Consider the following 18,289-nt stretch of genomic DNA (forward strand, 5'->3'; position numbering starts at 1 on the left):
GCTTATCAGTCCTTTGCCTGGAATGTGGTGGTCTTGCAGGTTTGTAGGTGATTCATGTTCTTGTGACCATCCGATCTTCTCCAGCAAGGAGACCCAGCACTCCCTCCCTCTAGATAGCATTGGAATATCTCTCATCCTTTTCTCATTCTTTTTTAAAATAGCCCCTTTTGTTAGAGGAAGAAGGGCAGGGGTCTCCTCAAAACTGTAGGCGTCCCCTCAAAACTGTAGGCGTCTCCTCAAAACCGTAGGCGTCCCCTCAAGGCTGCGTGCCCAGGTGCCCAGACACCGCACCCATGACCAGTCACCGCACCCACACTTCCCTGAGCAGACGTACACAACCACAATCGATGTCCATTGTCCCCATTTCACGCTATTTCTCCATATCACAATGGGGCGCCTAAAATCCACGCAGCACGTACCATCAGAATCCTCACAGCCACGTCCTTGAACCAACAACAAAAAGCAGCGGCAATTTTGACTCACATGCTTAACTGCCTACCAAACAAGGTGATTGAACTCTTTAATGCTTTCCCTGCTGTTACTCTGCATAAGAGAAGAAGCGCTGCGACACGTTCCCATCCTAGCCTCCTACTACATTAGCATCTACAGAAAGACAATGCTCGACATGCAAAGTGTAAACAACATCACCTTCCTTTGGATTAACATTATACGTAGGCGGAAGGGCACACCAAACAGGAACTGGTTCCGTCAAAAAGTTCGAAACATCGCATGCCTTCTCTGAACATACCTCTGGGGTCATCCCCTTCCTTCCCTCTTTTTTATGCAAAGAGAGACACTTTACCCTAACAGAGAAGCCCCTGTTTACATCTCTGAGCCAGGACACAAGCCGCAGCTGTGCGCGCCACCAGGCTCAGGGCAGAAACCACTCCTGTAGTTACAAAACTATATATCTCGACAAGTGTGCAGACACCTATTAAACACTAAATAACCATGTTTATCTTTCCTATTCTCCTTCACAATACCCAGCTGTTCTCTCATCTCTTGTTAGGTCAAATAATTCTCCAGTTTCCTCTCCTATCTCTCTCTTCAGACATTCTCTATCCTCTTTTTTGCTTGTTAACTGCGACGAGGCAAAGGGTGTGTGTAGCTGGGTGACCATGACCTGCTTGGTGTTACAATCAACTAAACACTGAATACAGGGGAAAAAAAAGCATGGGAGACATAAGGCAAACATCAATAAGGTGGTTAAAGATAATTATAATAAATCCTGTAATACTTTTGAGTCATGGCCCAAAGTTTCCCAGCCGTGAGAAGAGACCAAAGGCATCCCGCCCCTGGCTCTGTTGCAGATCTTTGTTTTAAGGCTTTTGAGTTTTGTATACTTTTGTAAATTAATTCACAGTGGTCACTCAGATTCATGTAACACATCCTATCAAAGTCTTCACACTTGTGTCCCTGTGCTAATAATAAAAATCAATAGCAACTCGGTTCTGTAGCAACATATGATGGACAGAATCAACATCTGTTAATAAGCCAGAAAAAAAGAACAGTATTTGTAGTATTACTTTGTTTAGCAAGCTAGCAGCCTAATTTACTAAGTAAGTTAAAAGTGTGTACTATTCTTACAGAAGAGATTAGAGAAGCAAAAATCTGTTATGCTGCGTTCCAGAACTCAGCCTGAGAATTACAGTCTGCTGTGAGTTCTGCGTGACAATCGTTTGACACATGTTGGGGTTGCGATTGTGAAAGTTGCCCGTTTACAATTTTCATTGGCATTATCACAGCTAGTTGTTTTAAAAGCAACCCTTGAGCTTCCTCATGCTCGACTTGTTGCAAAATATTCTGAAGCCAATCAATCAAGTTAGTATTAAAGTTAGTGACTCTCTAGGACCTGGCAAGACTCCCGCATCCAGACTGCCTTAATAGCCATCTCATTCATTTGCAAACAGTTGTCCCTGGGATACCTTGCCTGAGTCACAGGATCGGCACAGTTAATTGCTCCAGCCAACTGCTCATAGTTAACAGCAATTCCCCGATTAAGGTTTTCAATCAAGGCCACTACACATAGCTCACAAAAATCAGATAACCACATCATATACTGTATCAGTTAGTACCATACAAAGCAGTAACTTCCAATCATGCGGTGTGAGTGTATAAGGCTCTGCCATCACTTCAAGAAGGGACATAGCAAATGTATTATGAATCCTCCCTTCCCGCTTGCATTGCTGCCACCAGTCCCTCAGACCCCCTTTCACCCTCCCCAAAAATACAATCAATGCATCAGGAGAGACGAGGGGGTGGGGGAAAGGTCTAGCTCCTTTTCCAGATCTATAGGACCTGGATCAAAAGGTTTATCAGTGTCAATGAAATCATTGTCCGAGTTGTCCTGTTCCTGTGCTTGGTCCTGTGTTGCGAGGGTCGCTGCAATCAGTGACAGAAGCTTTGGGGGCAGAGGAGGTGTGGACGGAATCACCATCGCTGATGGTGTCTTGAGAAGAGTCGCGCTGTCGGTGGAATTTACAGCTTCCTCTGGTTTAGCACCGTTAGTAGAATTAGTCCACACTTGGCAAAGAGTAGTCAGAATTTGCCACCAAGGTGCTAAATGCATTCCCGACACGGAGTTCCCCTCCGCGGCAGCATCACACAATTGGCTGCTGTCTGTACACACTTTCATTCTTTCCAAGTCTCTAAAGTTTCTTGGCTGCTCACCTGTCTCGATGAATACAGGTGTTATCCTCGGGGTTTGGGTTGTCCGCCTGGTCCAGCCAGCAAGGCGATCGTTCAGCCAAGCCGTCTCCTCCGGAACGCAGCCTTCTTCCATGAGCTGTCTTTTTTTACCGATCAGTTCCGTCCTTATTCTTCCAAGGCTTCGGAACACCACCATAGGGGTCACCATTTGAGGAGACTGAGGCACGGACTCCCTGATCTGACTAGAAGACCCTTCATGAGTCCATATACGTCTCTTTCTGGGGACGAAGCCTGATTCCCTGTTACGGATTTCCCACAGCTCACCTCTCACCTCCGGAGGGATTTCAGGCCGGCTCCTGCTTCCTTTCAGCAGATCATTCAGAGTTCTGTGGGATTCGCTGCGTGTCGCTCAGATAGGCGATTTGAGAGCCCTTCACGTCAGATCCTTAAACACATCACGTCGGGGTCACCAATTTGCGGCGAATGAAGAGACGGGACGCAGCTTGATGCAAGCAAATGTCAATGTGTTGTACAGAAGCACGAGGTTTTCTACACTTTCAGAAGCTGCGCGTTTTAAACTAATTGGTTCTTGAGGCTAAGCCTTGCATACTAGGCAATCCCTGATTGGTGGTTAACTACCGGCACTTAACAGCAAGGTGTTACCTTTCCTTGTCTAGACAAGCTCGAGCACATTCCCCTCAGCTAACTGATTGCCACACGTGGTCCTAGTTTCCAGCCCGCTCCTGCAGGGTGGCGGTGTCTATAGGGACCCTCCCGGAGGGGCTGTGGGGTAACTGCAGCTGGTGTCTCCACTGGAAAGGCTGATGGGTCGCCTAAATCTGGGAACTTAGTACACCAGTGAAGTCCTCCTGTATGGCAGTAAGAGAGGGAGACACTGATAATCAAAAGCACACTGGCACCTTGCTGTGCCCTGCTTTTGTCTGTCCCGTGGCTGAGCAGGTGTTCCATGTGCCACTGGAGGAGAGGAAATACAAGGACATGAATCAGTTTGGAGAAGGCGAGCAGGCCAAGATCTGCCTTGACATCATGCAGAAGACAGGGGCTCACCTGGAGCTGTCTCTCACAAAGGACCAGGGCCTTTCGATCGTGGTCTCTGGCAAGGCGGAAGCAGTCACGAAGGCTCGGAAGCAGATTGTCGCTCGGCTGCAGACTCAGGTGAGGGCATCTAACTGTTTCTGCCTTCGTCTTTGCTCTTCCCCAAGACTCGCAAATGCTTTGAGACCCTTGGGCCCGTGTGCTTGTAAGCCAAAGAGGTATGCTGTTACGTGACTAATTCAGCTTCGCCATACGTTTTCAAAGCACCCAATTGGCAATTTGGAATGGGAATGAGGCTTCAAATAGGGTTCCAAGTTAATTACAGGCCGCGGTGTTGCATGAAGCGTGGAGTCTGCCATCTCTGGAACATCTGAGTTGCAACCAGTGACTTTGTGCTGAGGTGCTGGTGCAGGAGCCTCACACACAAAGCTAGTAGTGTGTGAGAACGGGACGGTGCTTTTCCTGAGGTCCTTCAGAGGAGAACGTGGAAGGCTGGGAGAAAGAAAAGTAGAGAAAAGGAAGTCCTGCCAAAAGCCAAAAGCTTCGGGTCAGGGTTCTGCCTTGTGTAACTCAAGGCACACTGGTAAGGAGCCACAACCCTGTTGTTTCGGTTGCTTCAGTCCTCTAGGTTTTGATCTCTTTCCTTATGGTTCTTGAGCTCATAGTCAAGGTGGTAGCTCTTGTTAGGATGTATCGCAGCCAGGTGTTGCAGTGTGTTTTAAAGTATAATGCCAAAGGTAGGTAATGCGATGTTAATACCATGTCTGCTTAGTGCTGTTCAGCCCCTGTGTCATACCCTGCCAGAGGAAAGAGAAAGGAACGAAACCCTACATCCACAAAGTGCATCTGAAAAAACAGTTCAGGTTGTGCCGCCACAGATCCACGAGCCACTGTTCTCAAATATACCTCCTACTGCCCTGGCCCCAGGTCTGGAAGGTGTGTCTGTATTCCAGCTTCTCTTAGGCTTGGCTGGCTTCAGGACAGGAACACAGAGCTGAAAAGTCACACCGAGTGATCTTTTCTTCACCTTTTATTTTTCCATTATAGCTTGCATTTTCATTGTCTGATTGCTGTTAGTGGTTACCTAATCAGAGGGATCAGGAGCACGATAGCAGTCATCAGCTACCAGACCTGCAAAAACTCAATGAGAAGGGAAGAAGTCGGGAAGCCCTTGTATAGAGCAGCCCTTTAATGGTAGACTGAGAAGGACCCCTTTTGCATGTGGGGCCTTCCAGAAGCAGTCCCAGGAGCCGCATGTGCTACACTTGAAGACACCTAGCACTTAAGTAGCGGTAAGCATGTGCTAGCTGCCTGCCTCCTGCAGTAGGTTTCTGGTGTTGAATTTCTCTTTCCTAGGAGTCATACTGTACGTCTTGTTCTCTGTAGCCTTGGCAGCAGATGTCAGAGTTCAGATAAACTCCAGCTGTGCGCTGCCATCTCAGTTGTTGTCTGGTGTCTTACACTGGAGGAGAGGCACCTCCTCGTCTGTGTCGGAAGGCCTTTGCTAATTCAGGGTACTGCTCCTGTGCAAACAGAAGGGTTTTGAGGGAAAGGTGGGCTTTATACTCCTGGCATGGAGGCACTGTAGATCAGCTGGTACAGTGTCAGCCCTCAGACAGAATGTGCTGGGAAGGCGTTGTGTTTGCTCTGAGGAGCAGTACCGCTGAGCAGCGTCTACCTTGCTTTCCCTGGCTCTGTTCCTGTGGATCTGCCAGTGCAGGCAAGGCTTTTCACAGACGCTTGGTTCTTCTGCCGCAGGCTTCAGCAACAGTTGCCATCCCCAAGGAGCACCACCGTTTTGTCATTGGAAAGAAGGGTGAGAGGCTGCAGGACCTGAAGCTCAAAACTGCAACCAAAATGCAGGTCCCCTGCCCAGATGACCCCAGCAACCAGATCAAGATCAGCGGCACTAAAGAAGGGATTGAGAAGGCCCGGCACGAGATCCTGCTTATCTCCGCTGAGCAGGTACCTCAGTATGATCTCTCTCATGGCATTAGCTGGTCAGCCTTTTTGCTTCCCCACGGTATAGTCGGAGTTTGTAGCCACCGTGGCTACAGTCAGTGGCTAACGTTAGCCTGAACGGAGAGGTATACTGTGCCACTCGCCGGCTGTGTGAGCACCGCTGCCAGGTCCTGAAACTTCTTGTGCTGCGTTTTGTCCATCTCTGAGGCCAAAACAAGCATTTGATAGTTGAAGCGACGCGTCTTAGGTGCCAGCTGAGGTAAGGCAGGAGATCACAGGGGTGAATATCGTAAACAAGGAGCAGCAGCAGCAACCATATTTGTAGATGGAAAGAGGTGGAGATCTACAAGCCCGCAAACTGAGGTTGCTTGGGCCAGAGTGTCAGGCAGGACAGCCCTGGGAACTTAGCTGTGCCTGGCAGAGACTGTAATACAGAGGGCAGTTCCCACCAAGGTCTGTTGCGGGCTCTTCCAGGATAAGCGTGCCGTGGAGCGGCTGGACGTGGAGCAAGTGTACCACCCTTTCATTGCCGGCCCTTACAACAAGCTGGGGAGGGAGCTCATGCAGGACACAGGGACGCGCATCGACATTCCTCCACCCAGTGTCAACAAGACCGAGATAGTCTTCACCGGAGAAAAGGAGCAACTAGCCCAGGCTGTGGCTCGCGTTAAGAAGATCTATGAGGAGAAGGTACGGATGGTCCATAAAGCTTCCCACCTTCCCCTGGCACCTGCTCCTAGGCACTCTTCCCTTCTTGTTCTACTTTTGTGCACCCCTCTGTTGCACCTGGCTCAGCAGCCCTTGCAGTACATGACCCCGAATCCTACCGTTTCCTCACTCGGCAGAGTGGGAGCTGGGCTGATACTATCCGGGAGGTGACAGATTTCTGGCTTTTCTGTATCGTGGGAATTAGCAGGCCACCAATAGCTCTTGTTCACACCGGTGCTACTAAGGAAGGAAAGAAGCGTGAAGTCTACAGTGGTGGCCAGCTGACAGTATCAAAGTTGCTACCTAAGTAGAAGTTGCTGAAGAGTGAATGTCACTCCAGTTTATTTCCCACAGCCAACGCTGCTGTGAATATCCTTGTTGTGGGTTGCTGGGCTGTTTTTCCTCGTGGTTAGGTCTGTATTTGTACCAGTCCGGATTTCAACAATCGGCTTATAGCCTGCACAGTGTTGCATCACAGCACTGCCTGGGAGACGGCTGGGAGTTGAACCCTGTTGTCCAACGGGGGGACGGGGACGACGACAACGACATGCCTGTGTGCGTGTGTGGTCTCTTGCATGCCGTGTCCCAGGGAGCTTGACCCAGCATGCTAGTTTTGTACTTGCCCTGTGAATTTTTGAGCACAAGGCTTTCTGTAGGCAGGGGTCCAAGGGGTGCTAGGGTGCTGCCGAGCCACTGTGCTCAGCTTGGCTTTGCTCTTTGCTGGGTGCAGAGTTTGACTGCATCTTGTGCCTCTTCCTGTCGCTCTTGTCCTTCCCCGCCCCCTTGTGATTGATGCCTCAGTGTCTCTGCCCCTACAGAAAAAGAAGACTACTACTCTTGCAGTGGAGGTGAAGAAGTCCCAGCACAAGTATGTCATCGGCCCCAAGGGGAATTCCCTGCAGGAGATCTTGGAGAAGACTGGAGTCTCTGTCGAGATCCCAGCCACTGACAGGAGCTCGGGGACGGTGATACTGCGAGGCGAGCCTCTGAAAAACTTGGGCAAGCATTGACTGACGTCTATGCAAAGGTACTAACAAGATGGGCTAGGCCTCCTTTGAAGGTCCCATGAAGATCCATTTGTGAGCACTGACAGGTGTAGCGGGGGTGCTCTCTCTTGGGCCATTAGAGGTGCAGCTTAGAAGTCAATACCGGAGGTGCAGCATGGGAATTGGAACTGAATTGTTGTGAAGGCCTCTTCCAGTTTGTCCATCAAACAGCTTCTCTGTTTTTCTGTCTCTCAGGCCAACAGTTTTACCGTCTCCTCGGTCTCTGCCCCCTCTTGGCTTCATCGTTTCATTATTGGAAAGAAAGGACAGAACCTGGCCAAAATAACTCAGCAGATGCCAAAGGTATGGGTGAGCTGGTTAGCTTAGCACCCCCGGCGTAGAAAAAGGTTTAGTCCAGATCACTCGTCATGAAAGAGAGAGGTGTATTCTAGCGTGGGTAAACCCAGGGGGAAATGACACAGATCTTTGCTGTTCAAGGGAACCCTCTCTTTTACTGCTGCAAACACTGCTCCTCCTATGCTATTGTCATGGGTTGAGCCCTTCCAAGGAAGCTTTATGTGGTGCTGTTTTGAGAACTGATGTAGTAGGATACCTGGAAATGGCGAGTGCAGCAAGGCTTCTCCCTGGGGAGTTAGATGGTATCTAGATAAAGGCTAGATGAGTAAACTTCTCCAAAGCCCTTGCAGAAACCGGGACGGCACCAGAGCCTTGGGCTCTAGGCACTGCCATATGGCCGAAATTGTTAAGTTTCTGACTTGTAAAATTGTGGGGATTTGGTCTGGGCTTTTTGGGAAGGAGCACATCTCTCAGTGGCAGGGATCGATGGTGTAGGCCTGACCAAAAGCATTGGCCTGGCTTGGATCTTGGCAAATTCTGAAGAGATTCATTGTCCTTCACCTCAAGGTTCACATCAAATTCACTGGAGGAGAGGATAACATCACTTTGGAAGGACCTACAGAAGATGTGCATGTGGCTCAGGAACAGATTGAAGCCATGCTCAAGGAACTGGTGAGCTGGAGTTACTAGTTCCAGTAAGAAACTGGGGGAAGAAGGGGCAACAGAGCAGAGGTGATGAGGTGTTTGTCACATCCATAGGATGTCTTGGCATGCTTAATCGAACTTGCAGGAGACAAATTGTGTGGCAGGTGGATGACACCCCTTGGTTATGAAACTCATCCATAGCATCCTTGAAAAGTCAGCATTAATTTTTTTGGTGCAGAGAAGGAAGGATTCTCTTGGTTATAGCTGGAGAGGCATAGAAGTGAGTCTTTTCAATGTTTCATGAGCACAATGCTCTCTTCTCAAAGCAGAGGAATGCTTGTGCTCTGCTTAAGAGCAGAAGTGCTTGTAGCTGACCGCTGGTGAGACAGTGCCAATACTGGCAGTAGGCAGTTACTTAGGGCACGAGACAGAAGCGGTGGCCTGTCCTACCTGGCCCTATATAATATAATATATAATAAGGTACATACATACATATAAAGATATAGATATAAAAATATAATTATTTTTAGATCCACGGCATGGATTATGCAATAATCAAGGCTGACCACCAATTCCACCGACCCCTCATTGGCAAGAACGCAGCTAAACGGTAAGTGGAGTGCCTTTCTAGTCCTTCCCATGCTCACACTCTTCGTGTTTAGTAGATGGTATCAGGGGCTCTGTAGCTCACCCAGTGTGCTGTCTCCATCACGTTTCCTCTGCTTTTCTGGAGTGGTGGTGGTACAAGGAGAGAAATGGGCCGTGAGGCCTTGCGATGGCTTTAACGTGTGAAAGTACCTTGGGAGCCTGAACAGTAGTGGAATTACTTCTCTGTGCGAATGACATTTTAGCAGCCAGTTGTGGGTGGTGGAAATGTGCTTGGTGAGCTTCTCCCTGTAGAGGAATGAAGGCGGTGGGTTGATTAGCATTGATAACACGCAGCTGTGGCCTTGCCTCAGAGGCAGTGGGTTGATTGACGTGGACGATGTGCAGGTGTAGCTGGTTCCCGCTAAGGGGTTAAATAGCCCTGTGGCTTGTGGGAGAGGGTGTCAGCTGGAGGAGGAGCAGTGTGGTCTGGCCTCTGGAGGAAGGCGCTACAGCACCGGCAGTAGAATATGGTCAACGGTAAAGCCTTGTTGTGGTCTGCTAGTTTGATAGCACTGCAACGTGTCCCCAGCCAAGAGTTTGGGGTAGAAAGGAACGATTGTCCTCTGCTCTAAATGTGATACTGTTTGGGGAAGAAACACGCCTCGCTCTGACAAGGGAACAATGGGCTCTGTAGATGCCACGGTATTTACTTGGACAGGCTCTCGTGTGGCACAGGTCTGCTCTCAGTGAACTCCAGGGGGAAGAGGCAATTTCCCCTGTCTCAACCCTACCCCACTGAGCCCTTCCCAGAGGCGGCTTTACTTCCTCAACAGCCTCTGAGCAGTGATAATCAAGGTGCCTTGCTTCCAGGTCTTTGCCTAGCAGATGGCGTCACCACAGTCCTTGCCTCGAAGTTAACAGGATGAAGGATCTGTACAAGGTGTCTGTGCGCATTCCCCCGGACAACGAGAAGAGCAACCCGATCAGAATGGAAGGAGACCCACAGGGGGTCCCACAGGCCAAGAAAGAGCTGCTGGAACTCGCTTCCCGTATGGTGAGTGGGTAGGACGTGATGTTTGGGAGACTGCAGGGTTTGGGCTCTCGTGTTCCCTTGTAACCTTCTGGTGCGAGCCCACCTTCTTGCCCACCGAGCACTTGGATCTCATGACAAGTGCAAGTTCCTCTTCACAAATGTCTTCCCCTGTTCCCTCGGGTAGCCCTTCTCTGTCAACGCAGAGTGAATTTGGTCTGGAGAAAAGAGGGACAGTGCTGGCAAGTAAACCGTCGGGCAGCAAACCGCTAAGTCAAAGTAGATGGCTCTCCGGCTGAACACTCAGTGTGCCCTCTGTTCCCATCAGGAAAATGAACACGCTGCGGACCTAATCGTTGAGCAGAAATTCCACCGGACCATCATTGGGCAGAAGGCTGAGCGGGTCTGGGAAATCCGGGAGCAATTCCCAGAGGTAAGGCTTTGTAGGAGAGGAGGAATCCAGAGGGGTTATTTCCTACATGGGTAGTAGGCCTGTCGTCACAGAAGTCGTAACTTTAGTGGCTCTGTAGCGCAAGTGTCTGAGAAGATAGTTCTTTTAGCCAGAGGCCGCTAACACGGTTCCCCTTTTCTGAATGGGAAAAGGGCATGTGTAGGATCCCCCCAACCTTTGCATGTGTCTGACACAAGGGTTCTTGCTTTTGCTTGAGCTAACTAGAAATGACCGCTCCTGCAGGTTATCATCAGCTTCGCAGACCCTGCACACAAGAGTGACATCGTCCAACTCCGAGGTCCCAAAAACGAGGTGGAGAAGTGCACCGAGTACATGCAAAAGATGGTGGCAGACCTGGTAAGGAGGTCTTCTGCCTGCTCTTCCCTCCTACGTGCCTGGATAACCCTGGGGCAAAGCAGAGCTCTACTGGCTTGGGTAGAGCTAAAACACCTCAAGAGGAGGGAGCTGTCGGCGCTGTTTTGGCTGAATGGAGGCGGGGGGATAGTACCTGTTATGGGAAGGCTATAGGGGAACGTCCTTGCCTTTGTTTAGTCTTACAAAAGTCCCTCGTATAGAGAACTTCCTTGGGTCTAAGCCTGTTTTCAAAAGCTCGTTTATCAGAGCTCCTGAAGTCGGGCCTCCCTTGCCACGACAGTGTAAACTTCATGTCTCCCTTCCTTTCTCCCTTAGGTTGAAAACAGCTTTTCTATTTCTGTCCCCATCTGCAAACAGTTCCACAAGAACATTGTAGGGAAAGGAGGTGCCAACATCAAGAAGGTGAGATATTGTTCCTAACACAGGTGGGCCGGGCCGTGGTGGGTTCTGGTGAGCTTGAGACGGGCTGTGGTGGGCTGGGACGGGTTCTGGTGGTCGGGGCCGTGGATGGGCCGGGCCGGGATGGGCCGTGGTGGGATGGGACGTGTTGAGGCGGGCCGCGGTGTGCCGGGACGGGCTGGGACGGGCCGTGGTGGTCTGGTACGAGCCGTGGTGGGCCGGGGCGGGCCGGGGCGGGCCGGGACGGTCTGCGGTGGGCCGGGGCGGGCTGGGACGGTCTGCGGTGGGCCGGGACGGGCTGTGGTGGTCTGGGACGGGCTGGGACGGGTTCTGGTGGTCTGGGACGGGCTGTGGTGGGCTGGGACAGGCTGGGACGGGTTCTGGTGGGCTGGGACGGGCTGTGGTGGGCCGTGGTGGTCTGGGACGGGCTGTGGTGGGCTGTGGTGGGTTCTGGTGAGCTTGAGGTGGGCTGGGACGGGCTCTGGTGGTCTGGAACGAGCTGTGATGTGCTGCAATGGGCTGTGGGACGGCCTGGGACGGGCTGTGGGACGGGGTGGGACGGGCTGTGGTGGGCTGGGATGGGCCGTGGAGAATTGTGGTGGGCTGTGGTGGACTTTGGTGGATCGTGGTGGGTCGTTTTGGGCCGGGATGGGAAAGGGGTGGGCTGTGGTGGGCCGTGGCGGGACTGGGTGGGCTCTGGCGGGCCGTGGTGGGCCATGGCGGGCAGGGACGGGCTGTGGTGGGCTGGGACGGGTTGGGACGTGCTGTGGAGGGCTGTGGTGGGCTTTGGTGGGCTGGGACGGGCTGTGATGGGCCGTGGTGGGCTCTGGCAAGGCGTGGCGGGCCAGGGTAGGCCGTGGCGGGCCAGGGTAGGCCGTGGCGGGCCGTGGTGGGCCGTGGTGGGCCGTGGCGGGCCGTGGTGGGCCGTGGCGGGCCGGGACGGGCCGAGACGGGTTGTGGCGGGCTGTGGCGGGCCGAGACGGGTTGTGACGGGCCGTGGTGGGCTCTGGCAAGGTGTGGCGGGCCGTGGTAGTCCGTGACGGGTCAGGGTGGTCTGTGGCGGGCATGGACGGGCACTGGTGGGCTGTGGTGGGCCGTGGCGGGCAGGGACGGGCAGTGGTGGGCTGTGGTGGGACGTGGTGGGCTGTGGTTGGCTGGGACGGGCTGGGATAAGGTGTGGTGGGCTGGGACGGGCTGTGGTGGTCTGTGGTGGGCTGGGACTGGCTGTGGCGGTCTTGGATGAGCTGTGTCGTGCCAAGACGGGCTGTGGCGGCCTGTGACGGGCTGTGGCGGGCCAGGACAGGTAGTGGTGGGCTGTGGTGGGCCGTGGCGGGATGTGGTGGGCCATGGCGGGCCATGGTGGGCTGCAGTGGGCTTGGACGGGCTGGGACGGGCTGTGGTGGGATGGGATAAGCTGTGGTGGGCTGGGACAGTCTTTGGTGGGCTGTGGTGGGCTGGGACAAGCTGTGGTGGGCTGTGGTGGGCTGGGACGGGCTGTGGTGGGCTGGGACGGGCTGTGGTGGGCTGTGACGGGCTGTGGCGGTCTTGGATGGGCTGTGGCGTGCCAAGACGGGCTGTGGCGGTCTGGGACGGCCTGTGACGGGATGTGGTGGGGTCTGGTGAAACGTGGTGGGCCGTGGTGGGCCGTGTTGGGCCGTGGCAGGCCGTGGTGGGCGGTGGCGGGGCGTGGTGGTCCGTGGTGGTCCGTGGTGGTCCGTGGTGGGCCGTGGTGGGCCGTGGTGGGCCGTGGTGGGCCGTGGTGGGCCCTGGTGGGCCGTGGTGGGCCGTGGTGGGCCCTGGTGGGCCCTGGTGGGCCGTGGTGGGCCCTGGTGGGCTGTGGTAACCTGGGACTGGCTGTGGCGGGCTGGGGCGGGCTGTGGCGGGCTGGGACGGGCTGTGGCGGGCTGGGATGGGGTTTGGCGGGTTGGGACACTCTGTGGCGGGCTGGGACGGGCCGTGGTGGGCCCTGTTGGGCCGTGGTGGGCCGTGGTGGGCTGGGACGGGCTGTGGTGACCTGGGACGGGCTGTGGTGGGCTGTGGTGGGCTGGGACCATCTGTGATGGGCTGGGATGGGCTGTGGTGGGCTGGGACGAGCTGTGGTGGGCTGTGATGGGCTGTGGTGGGCTGGGATAAGCTGTGGTAGGCTGGGACGGGCTTTGGCGGGCTGTGGTAGGCTGTGGCGGGCTCGGATGGGCTGTGACGGGCCGTGGTGGGCCGTGTTGGGCCGTGGCGTGCCGTGACGGCCCGTGGCGGCGTAGTAATGGGCCGTGGCTAGCAGTGGTGGGCCGTGGTGGGCCGTGGTGGGCTGGGACGGGCTGTGGTGAGCTGGGACGGGCTTTGTTGAGCTGTGACAGGCTGTGGTGGCCTGGGACGGGTTGGGATGGGCTTTGGCGGGCTGGGATAAGCTGTGGTAGGCTGGGACGGGCTTTGGCGGGCTGTGGTGGGCTGTGGCGGGCTGGGACGGGCTGTGACGGGCCGTGGCGGGCCCTGTTGGGCCGTGGCGGGCAGTGGTGGGCCGTGGCGTGCCGTGGTGGGCAGTGGTGGGCTGTGGTGGGCTGGGACGGGCTGTGGCTGTCTTGGACGGGCTGTGGTGGGCTGGGATAAGGTGTGGTTGGCTGGGACGGGCTGTGGTGGGCTGGGACCGGCTGTGGCAGTCTTGGATGTGCTGTGGCGTGCCAAGACGGGCTGTGGCGGTCTGGGATGGCCTGTGACAGGCTGTGGTGGGGTCTGGCGGGCTGTTGTGAATTATGGTGGGCCGTGGTGGGCTGTTGTGGGCTGGGATGGGCTCGGACGCGTTGTGGTGGGATGGGATAAGTTGTGGTGGGCTGGGACAGTCTGTGGTGGGCTGTGGTGGCCTGGGACGGGCTGTGGTGGCCTGGGACGGGCTGTGGTGGCCTGGGACGGGCTGGGACGGGCTGTGGTGGGCTGGGACGGGCTGTGGTGGGCTGGGACGGGCTGTGGTGGGCTGGGACGGGCTGGGACGGGCTGTGGTGGGCTGTGGTGGGCTGGGATAAGCTGTGGTGGGCTGTGGTGGGCTGGGATAAGCTGTGGTAGGCTGGGACGGGGTTTGGCGGGCTGTGGCGGGCTCTGACGGGCCGTGGTGGGCCCTGTTGGGCCTTGGCGGGCCGTGGTGGGCCGTGGCGTGCCGTGGTGGGCTGTGGTGAGCTGGGACGGGCTTTGGTGAGCTGCGACAGGCTGTGGTGGCCTGTGACGGGCTGGGACGGGCTGTGGTGGGCTGGGATAAGGTGTGGTGGGCTGGGACGGGCTGTTGTGGGCTGAGGTGGGCTGGGACGGGCTGTGGCTGTGTTGGACGGGCTGTGGTGGGCTGGGATAAGTTGTGGTGGGCTGGGACGGGCTGTTGTGGGCTGGGACGGGCTGTGGTGGGCTGGGACCGGCTGTGGCAGTCTTGGATGTGCTGTGGCATGCCAAGACGGGCTGTGGCGGTCTGGGACGGGCTGTGACGGGTTGTGGTGGGGTCTGGCGGGCCGTTGTGGATTATGGTGGGCCGTGGTGGGCCGTGGAGGGCTGTGGAGGGCTGTGGTGGGCTGTGGTGGGCTGGTACGGACTGTGGTTGGCTGGGTCGGGCTTTGGCGGGCTGGGACACTCTGTGGCGGGCCGTGGCATGCCGCGACGGATCGTGGCGGGCTGTAATGGGCCGTGGTGGGCTGTGGTGGGCTGTAGTGTGCCGTGGCAAGCCGTGGTGGGCCATGGTGGGCTGTGGTGGGCTGGGACGGGCCATGGTGGACTCTGGCAGGCCGTGGTGTGCCATGGTGGGCCGTGGCAGGCCGGGGTGGGCTTTGGCGGGCAGTGGTGGGCCGTGGCGGGCAGGGACGGGCAGTGGTGGGCTGTGGTGGGCCGTGGCGGGCTGTGGAGGACCATGGTGGGCTGGGACGTGCTGTGGAGGGCAGGGACGGGCTGTGGTGGGCTGGGACGTACTGTGGAGGGCTGTAGTGAGCTGGGGAAAGCTGTGGTGGGCTGTGGTGGGCTGTGACGGGCTGTGGTGGGCTGGTTCGGGCTGTGGCAGGCTGGGATGGGCTTTGGCCGGCCGTGGTGGGTAGTGGTGGGCCTTGGCGTGCCGCGACGGCCTGTGGCGGGCTGTAATGGGCCGTGGCAGGCCATGGTGGGCTGTGGCGGGCTGTGGTGGGCCGTCGTGGGCTGTGGTGGGCCGTCGTGGGCTGTGGTGGGCTGGGACGGGCTGGGACGGGCTGGGACGGGCTGTGGTGGGCTGTGGTGGGCTGGGACGGGCTGCGCTTGGCCTGGACTGTCTGTGGTGGGCTGGGACGGGCTGTGGTGGGCTGGGACGGGCTGTGGTGGGCTGGGACCGTCTGTTTTGGGCTGGGACCGTCTGTTTTGGGCTGGGGTGGGCTGTGGTGGGCTGGGACGGGCTGTGGTGGGCTGTGACGGGGTGTGGTAGGCTGGGACGGGCTTTGGCGGGCTGTGGTGGGCCGTGGTTTGCCGTGGTGGGCTGTGACAGGCTGTGGTGGGCTTTGGTGGGCTATGGTGGGCTGGGATAAGCTGTGGTAGGCTGTGGGGGGCCGTGGTGGGACGTGGCAGGATGTGGTGGGCCGTCGCAGGCCGGGATGGGTTGTGGTGGGCTGTGGTGGCCTGGGACGGGCTGTGGTGAGCCGTGGTGGGCTGTAGTGGGCTGGGACGGGCTGTGGTGGCCTGGGACAGGCTGGGACAGGCTGTGGTGGGCTGGGACGGGCTGTGGAGGGCTGTAGTGAGCTGGGACAAGCTGTGGAGGGCTGTGGTGGGCTGTGGTTGGCTGTGGAGGGCTGTGGTGGGCTGGGATGGGCTGTGGAGGGCTGTGGTGGGCTGTGGTGGGCTGTGGTTGGCTGGTACGCGCTGTGGTGGGCTGGGACTGGCTGTGGTGAGCTGGGACTGGTTGTGGTGGACCGTGTTGGGCCGTGGCGGGCTGTGGTGGGCCGTGGCGGGCCGGGACAAGCAGTGGTGGGCCGTGGTGGGCCGTGGTGGGCTGAGACGGGCTGTGGAGGGCTGTGGTGGTCTGTGGTGGCCTGTGGTGGGCTGGGACCGGCTGTGGTGGGCTGTGACGGGCTGTGGTGGCCGGTGACGGGCTGTGGTGGGCTGGTTCGGGCTGTGGCAAGCTGGGATGGGCTTTGGCCGGCCGTGGTGGGTAGTGGTGGGCCTTGGCGTGCCGCGATGGCCCGTGGCGGTCTGTAATGGGCCGTGGCGGGCCATGGTGGGCCGTCGTGGGCTGTGGCGGGCTGTGGTGGGCCGTCGTGGGCTGTGGTGGGCTGGGACGGGCTGTGGTGACCTGGGACGGGCTGTGGTGGGCTGTGGTGGGCTGGGACGGGCTGCGCTTGGCCTGGACCATCTGTGATGGGCTGGGATGGGCTGTGGTGGGCTGTGGTGGGCTGGGACAGGCTGTGGTGGGCTGGGACCGTCTGTTTTGGGCTGTGGTGGCCTGTGGTGGGCTGTGGTGGGCTGGGACAGGCTGTGGTGGGCTGTGGTGGACTGTGGTGGGCTGTGGTGGGCTGGGACGGGCTGTGGTGGGCTGTGACGGGGTGTGGTAGGCTGGGACGGGCTGTGGCGGGCTGTGGTGGGCTGTGGCGGGCTGGGATAAGCTGTGGTAGGCTGGGACGGGCTTTGGCGGGCTTTGGTGGGCTGTGGTGGGCTGGGATAAGCTGTGGTAGGCTGTGGGGGGCCGTGGTGGGCCGTGGCGGGACGTGGTGGGCCGTCGCAGGCCGGGATGGCTTGTGATGGGCTGTGGTGGGCTGGGACGGGCTGTGGTGGCCTGGGACGGGCTGTGGTGGGCTGTGACGGGCCGTGGTGGGCTCTGGCAAGCCGTGGTAGGCCGTGGCGGGCCGTGGTGGGCCGTGGCGGGCTCTGGTTGGCTGGGACGGGCTGTGGTGGGCCGTGGGGGGTCGTGGTGGGCTGTGGCGGGCTGTGGTAGGCTGTGGTGGGCTGTGGTTGGCTGGGACAAGCTGTGGCGGGCCGTGGTGGGCCGTGCTAGGCTGTGGTGGGCTGTGGTGGGCTGTGGGGGGCTGTGGGGGGCCATGGTGGGCTGTGGCGGGCCATGGTGAGCCGTGGCAAGTAGGGACGGGCCGTGGTGGGCTGTGGTGGGCTGGGACGGGCTGTGGCGAGTTGGGACAGGCTGTGGCGGGATTGTGGTGGGCCGTGTTGGGCTGTGGCAGACAGTGGTGGGTCATGGCAGGCCGGGACAGGCTGTGTCGGCCTGGGACGGGCTGTGGTGGGCTATGGTGTCCTGGGACGGGCTGTGGTGGGCTGGGACAGGCTGGGACGGGCTGCGGTGGGCTGGGACGAGCTGGGACGGGCTGCGGTTGGCTGGGACGGGCTGGCACGGGCTGCGGTGGGCTAGTACGGGCCGTCGTGGGCCGGGCCGGGCCGTCGTGGGCCGGGCCGGGCCGTGGTGGGCCGGGACGGGCTGTGGCGGGTTGTGGTGAGCTGAGAAGGGCTGTGGTGGGGTGTGGTGGGCTGGGACAAATTGTGGTGGGCTGGGATGTGCTCTGGTGGGCTGTAATGGTCGGGGACTGGCTGTGGTGGGCTGTGGTGGCCTGGGACGGGCTGTGGCGGGCTGGGACGGGCTGGGACGGTCAGGCACGGGCTGTGGTTGCCTGGGACGGGCTGTGGTGGGCTGGGACGAGCTGTGTTGGGCTGGGACGGACTCTGGTGAGTCTGGGACGGGCTGTGGTTTGCTGGGACGGGCTGTGGTGGGCTGTGGTGGGCTGGGACAAATTGTGGTGGGCTGGGATGTGCTCTGGTGGGCTATAATGGTCGGGGACTGGCTGTGGTGGGCTGTGGTGGCCTGGGACGGGCTGTGGCGGGCTGGGACGGGCTGGGACGGTCAGGCACGGGCTGTGGTTGCCTGGGACGGGCTGTGGTGGGCTGGGACGAGCTGTGTTGGGCTGGGACGGACTCTGGTGAGTCTGGGACGGGCTGTGGTTTGCTGGGACGGGCTGTGGTGGGCTGTGGTGGGCTGGGACGTGCTGTGGAGGGCTGTGTCGGGCCATGGTGGCTCGGGACGGACTCTGGTGGGCTGGGACAAGCTCTGGTGGGCCGTGGTGAGCTTTTGTGGGCTGTGATGGGCCGTGGTGGGCTCTG

General features: G+C 57.9%; 1 protein-coding gene across 1 annotated transcript; it reads left to right on the forward strand.

Moving 5' to 3' along the window:
- Window positions 1-228: 228 nt before the first annotated feature.
- On the forward strand, window positions 229-12,486 carry LOC130143541 (vigilin-like; the record flags this gene model as incomplete). Its single annotated transcript, XM_056326233.1, is given in 15 exon segments — window positions 229-266; window positions 426-435; window positions 3,607-3,825; window positions 5,464-5,670; window positions 6,142-6,357; window positions 7,194-7,361; window positions 7,364-7,402; window positions 7,617-7,724; window positions 8,286-8,390; window positions 8,894-8,993; window positions 9,866-10,005; window positions 10,310-10,414; window positions 10,676-10,789; window positions 11,123-11,209; window positions 12,466-12,486. Coding segments are annotated over 15 exon segments (1,677 nt in total), but the record flags the coding sequence as incomplete, so codon positions are not given.
- Window positions 12,487-18,289: the final 5,803 nt, after the last annotated feature.

This window comes from Falco biarmicus, unplaced genomic scaffold (genome assembly GCF_023638135.1).
Source record: "Falco biarmicus isolate bFalBia1 unplaced genomic scaffold, bFalBia1.pri scaffold_42, whole genome shotgun sequence".
In the NCBI taxonomy this organism is placed as follows: domain Eukaryota; kingdom Metazoa; phylum Chordata; class Aves; order Falconiformes; family Falconidae; genus Falco; species Falco biarmicus.